This window comes from Schistocerca piceifrons, chromosome 10 (assembly GCF_021461385.2).
Source record: "Schistocerca piceifrons isolate TAMUIC-IGC-003096 chromosome 10, iqSchPice1.1, whole genome shotgun sequence".
Classification (NCBI taxonomy): domain Eukaryota; kingdom Metazoa; phylum Arthropoda; class Insecta; order Orthoptera; family Acrididae; genus Schistocerca; species Schistocerca piceifrons.
This window is the reverse complement of record NC_060147.1, coordinates 142,223,315-142,236,587: the sequence shown is the minus strand read 5'-3', so window position 1 is coordinate 142,236,587 and position 13,273 is coordinate 142,223,315. Positions and strand designations below refer to the sequence as shown.

The following is a 13,273-nucleotide window of genomic DNA, read 5'->3' as shown; positions in this document are numbered from 1 at the left end:
TCTATGAGTGGTAAAAACCTAACCACATGTTTCAGTCTTTGTTTTAACACACAGACTATTGGTGTAACAGTTGTTTCAGGGCTAAGTTGATGCATTGTTGTGAGCTAACCAGCATGGATTTTTCATCTGAAAATTGGCCACGGACTGACTGAGTCGAGCCCAAAAATCTGGCCTTTATATATCATAACAATAATAGGTACTGAAAATAGACATTGTCCGATGTTAAAGTTACAGAAATTACAATTAAAACATATTCCATTCAATTAACTTGAATACATGGAAAAATTCTTTCTTTCTAACAGTTGCTTCTGCTACAGGGGTTAAGCCGAATTATTTGTTTAAATGATGATATAGTTATACGAACAATACTTTCGACAAACCTGGTAATTACTTAAGGACTAATTAAGGGCTGTCTTTGCTAACATGTTTTCGAATAGAGCCAAATAAATGCTTTAAGAATACTATTAGTTGTTCCTTCAAATGTTTATAATTAGTACAGACTTTATATATTTGTTTATACATCAACAATGGAATTTTAATTACGAAACAATTACTGATTTCACCCTATAATAAAAGTTATTAACTAGGAATAGTCGAAATAAATCAGGAAATTCAATTACATAATAAAACTAAGCACAAAATTAGATCTGGTGGTATATTCTTTAAGGCTGAGGACCAACCTTTCTCTTTTATGAAAATACAGATTACATGCACATAAGTTAATGGTACTTAGTTAAATTGAAAAAATGAATTTAAGGAGGCAGATGGCAAACCAAGAGGGCAAGTAAAAATATCCCAGCTTGTTTCGTCACAGAACTTAATCACTGTTCGAATCTCGATTACCTCCCAATGTCTTTGCAAATCACTGCGCAGGAACAACAACAGAGCTATGTCACCGCCACAGCTCTCTTCCAAGAGCACTGATGTGGCACGTGTTTACAGGCAACACTCCAATGAATATCACGTGAACAACTCGTTGCGCTTGCGCTAACCTCTCGTGGTGATTCCGGTAACTTTTCAAACCACCCTCGTAGAATGCAGCACAGTGGTTGATGCTTATCCAGGGGTGTACCCAGGTTGGCAAGAGTGGCCCCTGCCAGGGGCGCAAATTCCAAAGGCTGCCGATGATGACGTGACGGAGTGCCGCGCCGCCCTCTGAAAAAATAACGCTTGGAAAAATTTTGCTACAGAACGGAGAAGAGATAATAAAGGAAGACGCTCTGATGACAAGAATCCTCTTCGCTTTACTGGGAGGCACTTCCTCGTGTCACTCCAAGTGACCAGTCCAAGAAACACAGGCTATGGCGTAGATGTGCAGTCTGCTCGAAACAGGATGTGTGCTGTGGCCGGTATTATCTTTTTAGATAAACTTTTGAAAAATACTACTACTACTACTACTACTACTACTACTACTACTATTTTATTCTTGATTTTTTGGCAGTGCTTGGCTAATATATATTACCTAAGCTGAACCTCCTTACTCCATGAACTTTTTTATCTGAGCATGAGAGCACATAACCTTGCAAACCAGTTTTGACATCTTCACCTTCCTGCAAATGCATAAGGTGCGATTGTGGTCAGATCAAGTTGACATATTTCTTGTTTAATTGGGCAAGTAATCGTATAATCTATATTCATGGTAAGTAAATATTATTTACTTGTTATATTAGCTTATGGCAGCAGTTGCAAAATATTACCTTAACAAAGTACCCAGAAAGTCACATTAGACCTATTTAATAACAGTTATCACATACACCTATAAACAAGATTCGTTGTTAATATTACTAATCTCATTAATTTTGCTATGGTAATTGCCATATCAAATCTTTTTATCTTTTTGTTTTATCTCCGCTGAGTCGACAATTTATTAGCAGACTTGAGGTTTTGAAGGAACATAGATCCTTTTGGCTTAATTGTACTCTCGCCAGGTGAGGGCAATTACGACTTGCCCAAACATTTGGGGGTGAAGATTTTGAAGCACGAGGCCTTATGAGAGTGACGTAGAACAAGTCATGCTGAACACCCCATGTATACTTTCGGCATTACCTAGTTATCATACAGAGAAATAATTTAGCACTTAAAAGTTCATTGGCAGTGACGACTCGCCTACCTCCCCATCCTGGTCGGCTTTCCAGCAGGTTTCAAAATAACCACCCACCTTCGTAGTGGTAGATGTTTGTGTTAGCTGGCAAGCGGAAGTAACCCAGACCGAACATGCACCCCCGTGTTGTCTGTCCCAATTCGCAGGACTTCGGTGCCGACACTAATCCTGTCAACCGTGAGGCTGACTGCCTCCCTCAAAGGCTTGCCGGAGCTGCATTCACAGTGATACGACCCTGCAAAACTCAGTGGTGGAAGGATGTATGGGACAGGTCTCGTATCTACGTGTATTCCGGGGTATGAGCCACGAGGTTAGGCATCGGGTGCAGGGGTTGTGTAGGGATGGACGAGTGTATTGTGTAGGTTCGGTGGATGGTGGAATACCACTGTGGGAGGGGTGGGAAGGATAGTGGGTAGGACATTTCTCATTTCAGGGCACGACAAGAGGTAGTTGAAAGCCTGGCGGAGAATGTAATTCAGTTGCTCCAGTCCTGGGTGGTACTGAGTTACCAGGGTAATGCTCCTCCGTGGCCGGACGGTGGGACTTTGGGAGGTGGTGGGAGACTGGAAAGATAAAGCAAGAGAGATTTGCTTTTGTATGAGGTTGGGAGGATAACTATGGCGTGTGAAGGCTTCAGTGAGACCCTCTGTATATTTTGAGAGGAACTGCTCGTCACTGCAGATGCGACGACCACGGGTGGCTAGGCTGTACGGAAGGAACTTCTCAGTATGGAACAGGTGGCAGCTGTCGAAATGGAGGTATTGCTGGTGGCTGGTAGGTTTGATATGGACAGAGGTACTGATGTAGCCATCTGTGAGGCAGAGGTCTGTATAGAGGAAGGTGGCCTGACGGGTCGAGTAGGACCAGGTAAAGCAAATGGGGGAGCAGGTGTCGAGGTTCCGGAGGAATGTGGTGTATAGGGTGTACTCATCCTCGATCCAGATCGTGAAGATGTCATCGCTAAATCTGAACCGGGTATAGGGTTTGGAATTCTGGGTGTATGGAAAGGATTTCTGTAGATGACCCACGAGTAGGTTGGCATAGGTTGGTGCCATGCAGGTGCACAGAGCCGTACCTCGGATTTGTTTGTAGGTAATGCCTTCAAAGGAGAAGTAGTTGTGGGTTGGTCATGGCAAGTAGGAAAGAGGTGGTCGGTTTGGAATCCGATGGGTGTTGGGAAAGGTAGTGTTCGACAGCTGTACATGGGCATTGGGGATATTAATGTAATGGGAGGTGGCATCAATAGTGACGAGCAGGGCTCTGTGTGGTAAAGGGACAGGAACTGTGGAGTCGATGCAGGAAATGGTTGGTATCTTTTATATAGGAGGGTAGGTTCCGGGTAATAGGCTGAAGGTGTAGGTCTATAGGAACAGAGATTCTCTCAGTGGGGGCACTGTAAACTTGTCCCGGGTGATTGGGTTCGTGGACTTTACGAAGTATGTAGAAGGAGTGAGTTCAGGGAATGGTAGGGGTGAGGAGAGAGATGTACTCTGGGAAGAGATTCTGAGATGGGCCTGAGGATTTGAGTAGAGACTGGAAATCCTACTGGATCCTGATCCATTCTTTCCGACAACAGCAGCTTTTCTGAATTGCGCGGGTCGGACTCTCCCTGCTATATATTCTTCGTTCGCATCACCCTACCTTTGTTAGTCATTGTCCTTACCCACCTAGCTCCTTCCTTTTTCCCATTTCAGTACTGTAAACCCCTCATTCCACCAACCCACCCAGTTTTTTTCTTCTCTCCTTTTCCACTACCCCCACCTCTCCTCTCCCCACTGTCTATCCTCCCGACTGCACTTAACTGTCCCACTGTCCACCTCATCCCTGCACACTCCCTGCAGCACTTTATCGTCCCCCAACTCCTACCCTGATATCCCTCCCCCTCCCCACCCCAGCCTCCTCCACCCAGTTGTGTCTTCCATAACGCCATGCTGCTCGCAGTCTGGCTCCAGCTGCTAGAGACTGTGTGTGTGTGTGTGTGTGTGTGTGTGTGTGTGTGTTTGTATCTCAGCTTCTCTGTTATATGGTGAGTAGCAACAATCCTTTTCATTGTACTGTTACTTTTCAGCAACACGTACACACTGCCCAAAATTAAATTAGTGCACTTTTTTAGAGGTTTCCAATTCACTCAAGATTTATTTTTGCAATGGTGTTCATGGAGTACATTAAGTGATTACTTTCCATATTAAAGGGTAAACACAGACATTTGTGAATTGTACATAATCTAAATCATTTGATTCAGGTGCAGGAGACATGTCAAAATTTTGGTAAAGTTTTACCATATACATTCAACACCTGATTTTAACAAATGGTACCATAATATTAATACAGTATAAAAATACACATACAATAAAAAAAACTAACAATTAATTACAACAACTGATTTTAACAAATGGTATCATAATAATAATGCAATTTTGTTACACATACAATAAAAGACTAACAATTAATTACCCCTTGCTCAAATTATCATGTCATCCTCTATGAATTCTTCTACTGAATAGTAGCATTTCTCCCACAGAATCTGCTGTAGCCTTATTTTTAGATTTTCTGGTTTCATATTAAATATATTTTTTCCCATTAGCTTGTTATATATTGTCATCCCCATATACTATAGGGTTCGTGCATATAATTTCAAATGGTGTGTGGGTAACAGAAAATTATTTTTATTTCTTGTGTTGTATGCGTGGTTCAAATGATTTTCCTCAAATAATTTTTGTCTGCTGTGTACAAAGATTATAATTTCATAAATGTATATGGGGGGAACTGTTAGGATTTGCAGGTTCCAAAATAATGGGCGACAAGATTCTGTTTGTTGTACACTAAACATGTATCTTATAATTTTCTTTTGCAGTTTCAGTATTTGAGATACACTACTTGAATTTCCCCAGAAAAAGATACCATACCTAATGACAGATTCAAGATAACTATGATATGCTAGCGAAGAGTTCTCGGGCTATTTTTTGTGTACTCATGTTAGTAGAGTTTGCTAATATTTGCATTGCAAATGCAAAGCTGCTTAGTTTATTTTATAGGAACTCATGTGTACTCCAGTTTAAGTTGTTGTCCACATCTAGTCCTAGGAATTTGACTGTGTTACCTTCTTCCATAGGATGATTGTGATGATGTATTTTAAGATCCACACATTTCAAATGTTTGGTTTTGAAATGTACCATATTGGTTTTTGCAGTGTTCAATTTCAAGCCATTTAACTAGAACCAGTTTTCTAGAGTACCCATTGTGCTCACAATGGAGGTCTGAATTTTTTCTGCATCATCTTCAATTAAAACAGAAGTATCATCCGCAAACAGAACTGACGGGGAATTTATATTTATGAGCAAGTCATTTACATAGAATAGGAACAGGATTGCCCCCAAAATGGAGGCTAGAGGCACACCTTGTGATACTGTACTCCATTTAGAATAATAATTCACTGCATTTGATGTGACACTTACCCTTTGCTTTCTGTTGTGCAAGTATGATGTGAGTCATTTCAGAGCTTTGTCCTTAATCCCGTATTTGTTTAATTTGTAGATAAGCAAGTCATAGTTCACAGAGTCAAATGCTTTCGAAAGATCACAGAAGATACCTGCAACTTTACTCCTCTGATCCAATGATTTGCATGTTTTCTCAATAAAGTTATTTATTGCATCCAGTGTGTTTTTTCCTTGTTTGAATCCAAATTGGTTACTTACAATAATATCATTTTTTACGATAAAATTTTTGATCTGATTTGCAGCTACTTTCTCTAACACTTTTGACAGAATTAGGAGAATAGAAATAAGATGATAGTTTCCCATATCTTCCCTCAACCCTTTCTTGAACAGAGGTCTCACTTTGGCATATTTTAACACATCAGAAAAGCACCCCTGTTCAAAAGATTGGTTGATTCTTTTAGCTAGCGGGGGTGCTATTATGTCGTATACTGCTTTAATCGCTTTACTTGGTGTCCCATCCCATCCAGCAGAATTTTTATTTTTTAATGACAATATAACATTTTTCACATCCTTTATTGTGACTTTTTTAACCCCTTATGTGGCAGTATTGCTTTCAAGCAACGTCAAATTTACGTTGGCCTTATGGGACAACAAATACTCCCCAGTGCCTTTTACTGGCATTGTTGCCTCCAGGCAATGTTCCTTTACACATTGCAAATGCCAGTTGTTGTAATAGTTCAAGGTTTTCCACACGAGATGGCAGTTTGTGCAGTGGTGTTAACAGAGATCTCCTCATGTGAGCAACAGGGGTGTCTTATTTTGGGTCTGAAAGAGTGGATTTCAATAAATTGGCAGTAATCTTAGCAGATTTTCTTCAAGAAATACCCAGAGGTGAGTTTACAGTAGAAATATTTCAATCCAATATTGTTTTGAATTATGTAAATAGTATAAAACTTTTATGTTGCCTGTGAGCAACATTGCCCATAGTTGGGACATGTGCCATTATTATATTACATATGCTTATGGCGGATATTCAAAACAATAAAATCGTGACACTTGCAAGCTCATTTTGTGGTGTCCAATCACTCTCAACAGTAAAATGATGGGACAGCAATGAAAAAAGAAGAATTGAAGTGCCCTGTGCCAGTATTGTATGTCAGTACAAGAAGCATATGGGAGGAGTTGATCTTGCTGGTATGCTGATAGAGCTCTACAGAGTACCAATGAAAACTAGGTGTTGTTGGTACATGAGATTGTTTGGATTTATGCTAGATCTGAGTGTTGTAAATGCCTGGCTGATATTTCGAAAAGAATCTCTGGACTAGAAGACCTCACTGAAGTCATTCAGGGCAGATATTGCCAATGGTTTGATGTTTTCAGGGAAAAGGAAAGTAGGAAGTCCCTCAATAGACATAACACCACCACAAAAGGCGAGGAGGAAGCCAACAGCTCCGACTGTTACACAAGATGTCCGATTTGATGATATGGAACATTGGCCTGTATACAGTTCCAAAGGTCGTTGTCGTTATTGCCCATCTGGAGTGTCTACAGTCATGTGTTCAAAATGCAATCTAGTATTGTGCTTCGTTCCAAAGAGGAACTGTTTCCAAAAATTCCATTGCAAGAGGAACTAGAAGGGTAAATGAAACAGTTCTACTACACAGCAGGAATGTATAAATGTGTTTATAAATTAAATATTTCACGTACAGGAAACCTTTTGCTTGAGGTTATTGGCAAACACTTTTTTTTTTCCTATAATATGTATAAATGTGGTCTACTGGCAATGTTGCTCGTAAGCAACATTTCATAATTTTCATAATTTTTGTCAAAAATTTCTAAAACTGACTGAATTGTATTTCTTTAAGCATAATAAATAAATATAAGCACTGAAAAAATTTTTTGTTTTCACCATTTGCCAAATAAAGGGTTAAAATCTGTGAGATACTCAGCTTCGAGTCCAAATGGATTTACTTTACTCTGATATCCTGCTACATCAACTTCTGACTTTGCTACATTTATGAAGAATTCATTTAAACACTCTGATATTTGAGCTGGGTTTACAACAACATTATCATCTACTTTAATCTTAGTTATTTCATTACTACTGACTTTAACACCTAACTCTGATTTGACAACAGACCACACTGCCTTTGTCTTACTATTATGTTGTAAAATAAACTTATTGTTTGCCATTTGTTTTGCTGCCTTTACAACTTTTTTGAATATGGCTTTATAATGTTTCACATACACAGCAAAATGTCTGTTTTTGTTATATTTCAGTTCATTATGTAGTTGCCTCTTTCTGGCACTAGAAATTTTTATACCCTGAGTTATCCATTTAATCTTCCTAGTCGTTTTGTTACATTTGGTTTTAAGTGGAAAAGTTTCATTAAATATTTCAAGAAAGCTACCAAGAAATTTGTTAAAGTTAGTACTACTTGAGATACAGTGGTCGTAAGGCCATTCTACCTCTCTTAACTTATTGCTAAATATAGTTAGGTTTTTTTTATTGAAGTTCCTTTTCATGTGGCTTTTGTTACAGTGCTCTAGTAGCTATGCCACTACCGTATCTGTAATGAATGATGTTCAAACCATTATCAGTACATCCGCTATTTCCCAGGTGGCATACTGGCATATGCCAGGTAATGAAGTTTAGCTTATTTCACACTTCAGTAATAAATATTTACATTCACCTTTTGTGACTGTATAAAATCACAGTTAAAAAATTGCATCTAGCATTGTGTGCATCATGATGTTCCATTTAGGTATGTTATAAACAACCTTTCAGTATGAGAAACAAATATGCAGCTAACCAGTACACCATAATTATTTAGTAAATACTGTATCTTTCACTCACCTTCCCAATTTTTTAGTCTCCCCCTCACCGCTTGTGTTCTCTCTCTCTCTCTCTCTCTCTCTCTCTCTCTCTCTCTCTCTCTCACACACACACACACAGACACACACTGTTTAAAATAAGTGACCAAAGGGAATGAGAACAAAATGGTATTATCTCCTTGTGGTCGGACGCCATTGACTAAATAAGTGCACTGTCTGGCACAGTGTTGGTTTGCCTCCAGCAAAGAATACGAAGCCATGTTGCTGTGATCCCTGGTTGTACGACCTGAAACAATCAAAAACCCCTTTTTCATTTATTTCCAAATTCTAATTTGCAGTAATTCAGCTGTTCTTAACAAAGCAGTCCGTGTAATTCTGCACTGTCTGAACTGTTTTTCCTTCCTCGTGTGATGATTCGATTCCTGAAGCTACGCAGTTTTGATAGACCTGTACTGTGTATACAAGATATACTTTGTTTTTGTTCTCGTACCAGTTTCGTAGATGATTTGCAGCATATTATGTGCCCGACTGACATCCACCCCCCTTTGACGCAGGAAGCAGACAACCTCTTCACCAGTTGTAGAGACATCAGCACGCTGGCCGTTACCGAAAGGGGTCTCCGCGAGGACGTGAGGTTCCTGGAGGCCATGGCACGACTGACAGACCTGCGAGTGCTGCACCTGTACGGATTTGTAAACACGGAGATGGCGATACCTCTGCACATTTTAGCTGACGTCTGCCCCCATTTGTGCGACTTGAATTTGGACAGCATTTGCTACCAGATTCGAGATGCCGAGTATTTTGTCAGTTCCCACAGATGCGTGCTGGAGCGCCTGCGTATGAGGTGGACGTCTGTTGAAGGAAGGTTTGTCTAAACTCGTAGCACTCGTCCCATATCACTCATCCCGTATCAATCTGCGGCACCTCTGCCATGTCTTTGCAAACATTCACTATAGGTGCAATCTTCTCGTACTGGTGTTTGAGCTCAGTGCCAGACTCACCTGAATCGTTTACGGCTTACAGTTTAACAACTAGCTGCAGAGCTCTATTTAAAAAATTGTCATATTGCCAGTTGAAAGTTAGCAACCTTTTTAAACATTTCTATAATAATTTATTATGTCACGATCTCTTAGATTTATGAAAAATATTTGTGTTACAGGTTTTTCCAAGTGTTTGCCATCTTCAAACAGTGGAAAGTTTAGATTGAAATATCAACAATATTAGAAAAGGATAGCTTACGTAATTTAAAAGGCCTCATATTAAATCCCCTGGTCCTCTGTGGATATTTGTAGCAGCTAAGGATGATCGTGATACAGGAGCAGATTGTGTGCACCTCGGCCTGTGTTTGTACAGAAAGGTGCGTGCACCATAACGAGGAGGGCAGCAGTGAGCAATCGTGTGATGCACGCCGTTGGCTTGCTGTACCAGGCTGTGTGTATGCTTTGGCACTCCCGAGTCTTTGGTGTCACGGGTGGCTCAGAATAAAAGCGCTACCGATGGTGTCGACGGAGACCGAATATAAATACATCACTTTTATGTTGAAAAAGAACTTTGATATACAGCTTAAGGGTCATATGTAATGTATCAAATGTGTTAATGTTTAGTTAAACTACTGAACAATGGAAAATCCAGGATGAAATAATAACAATATTACCAAAAGAGTAGATTTTTACCCCATCGGCACGGTTCAGAGACGCTGCTGGTGGTTGGAAGGATACCGATGGCTCGGGTTGTGAAGCTGTCATTGAAATTGAGCACGTTATTCTCAGCTGCATGTTGTGCCACCGGGTGGTCAACTTTGTTCACGACAACAGTTGTCGTACTGACATAAAAGTCTGTACAGTGTTTGTAGCAGAGTTGCTAGATAAATGGTTGACATCACAGGTGGCCAAGCCTCTGAGGGGTAGAATAAACCCATGACGTGACTGGAATAGAAAGTGCTTTGTGCATGGATTGAGTAGGTCTTGCACCTTGGTCTGCCACAGGCCAAGGGGTTGGCAGTGGGAATGGCTGGGGTGTGGACTAGGATTCTTTGGGCCTGTGTGAGAATATGGCACGGGAAATCTGTTTGTAGACTGGATTTGGGGGAGGTGGTTGGGGGGAGGGGGGTATTGCCTGCGTTTGAAGGCCTTTGTGAGGCCTTCCTCGTACTGGCTGAGCCAGTACTTGTCACTGGAGATAGTTCCTCCACAGGTGGCTAGGCTATATGGAATGGATTTTTTGGTGTGGAAGGGATGACAGCTGCCGAAATGCAAGTAATATTGGTGGTTTTCATGTGGACAGGGATGTACATGGAGCTATCAGAGAGGAAGAGGTCAATGTCTAAGAAGGTGGCACACTGGGTTGAGGAGGATCAGGTGAAGTGGGTGAGAGAGACGAAGTTGAGGTTGTAAAGGAATGAGGATAGAGTGTCTTGGCTGTGAGTGCAGATCATGAAGATATCCGCGAACCTAAGCCAGACTGGAGTTTGGGAATTTTGGGAGGTTTCCTCTAGCTGGCTCATAAGCAGGTTGGCATATGAGGGTGATATGCGGGTGCCCACAGCTGTGCTGCAGATTTGTTTGTATACCTTCCCCTCAAAGGACAAGTGTTGTGGGGCAGGATATAGTTGGCGAGATTTATAAGGAATGAAGTGGTGAGTTTGGAATCTGAAAGATGGTGGTAGAAGTAATGTTTGATAGTGGCAAGGCTGTGGGCATGAGGGGTGTTGGTATATAGGGAGGTGGCATCAACGGTGATGAGTAGGGATCCAGAAGGTAAAGGTGTGGGGATGATGGAAACTTGATGGAGGAAGTGGTCCGTATCTTTGTGGAGTGTAGGTTTCAGGCAGTTGGTTGGAGGTGACGGTCAACAAGAATGAAAGTTCTTTCAGAGAGAACACAACAGTCAACTACAATGGGGCCAACAGAGTGGTTGAGGTTGTGGATTTTCGGAAGCATGTGGAAGGTGAGTATGCGGGGTGTCGTCGGAGTGAGATGTACGGTGTAGGTGATGATAAGGTGGCTGTGTTTTATCCCCACTATCTTCAGAACAGTAAACAGTATACTCCATGAAAAAATGTCTAAAGCTTGCTCTGAATGTATAAACACTATAGCACAGATTTGTTTCTGTTCAATTAATTTTTTAAGTTTAATCATTCAATAGGAAGCAATTGATGTCGATAGAATGCTCACATGCCACATTTGACTGTTGCAGAAAGGTGAATTCGATAGAGTTGGGTCACAGTGTTTAGTCGTACACCTCGTCAGTCCGTATTTTTTATAATCTTTCCAAGGCTTTTGATTGTCTGGATTATGACACACTCTTAGAAATACTCAAGTTTTATGGAATTGGTGGCACAGCTAGTTTGAATCATACTTAACAAACAGAATGCAAAAGGTTGTGATGAATAATTCAGACAAATTTGGAAAGGTAGAAAATTTTAGTGACTGGGGAAAAATCACAAACGGAGTTTCAGAGGGTTCAATTTTATGTCCACTCTAATTCCTTATATATGTGAATGTCCGTCTGCTTAACATTTGACAATCAAAACTGGGATTTTTTGCAGATAATACTAATATTATAATAAATCACATTAGAGAGAGCGCAACAGAAGAGTTGGCAAATGATATTTCCCAAAGAATTATTAAGTGGTTCTCTGAAAATAGACTCTACCTAAATTTTGAAAAAACACACCGCATTCAGTTCTGTACAACAAATAGTCATACCAGCAATTGATGCAGCCCACGAGCAGGAGTCGGTAAATAGGGTAGGATGCTGTAAATGTTCAGGTTTATGTACTGATGAAAACTTTAATTGGAAGAACCATATTTCTGAGCTGCTCAGACAACTAAGTTCAGCTACTTTTACTCTTCGTATACCGTAATTGCTAATCTTGGAAACAAACTTATGAACTCCTGACATATTTTGCGTATTACCACTCAATAGTGTGACACGGAATAATTTTCTGGGGGTAACACATCTTGTAAAAAGAAAGTTACGGTTGTACAAAAGCGAGTAGTACGATTAATATGTGATGTTTACCCACAAATGTCATGTAGGTATCTCTTCAAGCAACTAGGCATTTTAACTGCACTGTCACAACATATATGTTCACTAATGACATTGGGCCTAAATAATCCATCACAACTCGTGAAGAACAGTGATGTCCATAACTACAACCCAGTATTACCCATTGTTAAAGCCATCAGTGGCTCATAAAGGAGTTCGCTATGCAACAGTGAAAATATTTGATCATTTGCCCAATAACATAAAGTATCTGACAGGTAGCAAAGCAAGTTTTAACCCTCGTGTGGGCAAGCCGTTTTCCATAACAGTAGCAAATGCTCCTTTTGTACACATGTCAAGAATAGTTGTCTTTATGTTACCAAGAGCAAAATTACAGTTTAATCTTAGTTTAATTAAAAACCAATAAAATGAACATACATTATTTGAAATATATCACTGTTTAATTAAATAATAATAAAATAAACTCCTATTAGACTTCTCTGTTACCATGTACAAGTGTTACTCCACGCTATCACCCACTCTAAACATCAACCAGTGCAATTGCATCATATCCCTGCCAACCACTTATTTGATTACTAATTATCTCGCAGATAATTGCCTCAGTGTGAGATTGTGCTGCTAGTTTGGAATCTGGATCATTGTCTTGGGACAGATCATAATTTTTTTTCCCACCAAGCTATCTCTTTATTTTAAAGTACTGCTGCTCACTTGGAGGTATGACAACACTACTTATCACAGTATTAGCTAAAGCATTGGCGATTCCACCAATACGGGCTCACAGTTGTAAAACAACAGTGGAATAGTACAATGCAATGTTTTTCATCATTGGCGTACTTTTTACATAGGCACACCCACTTGAGGCTTAAGTATAATTTAAAATCATTTTTCCTGA

General features: G+C 40.2%; 1 protein-coding gene across 6 annotated transcripts in view; it reads left to right on the top strand.

The window, feature by feature from the left end:
- Positions 1-13,273, top strand: part of LOC124718890 (F-box/LRR-repeat protein 4-like) — a 116,079-nt gene that overhangs the window by 57,148 nt on the left and 45,658 nt on the right. For all 6 annotated transcript variants that reach the window (XM_047244535.1, XM_047244537.1, XM_047244534.1 and 3 more), the window contains one exon: positions 8,928-9,238. In XM_047244535.1, coding sequence (XP_047100491.1) covers positions 8,928-9,238 — 311 coding nt within the window. The remainder of the gene's footprint in view (positions 1-8,927; positions 9,239-13,273) is intronic.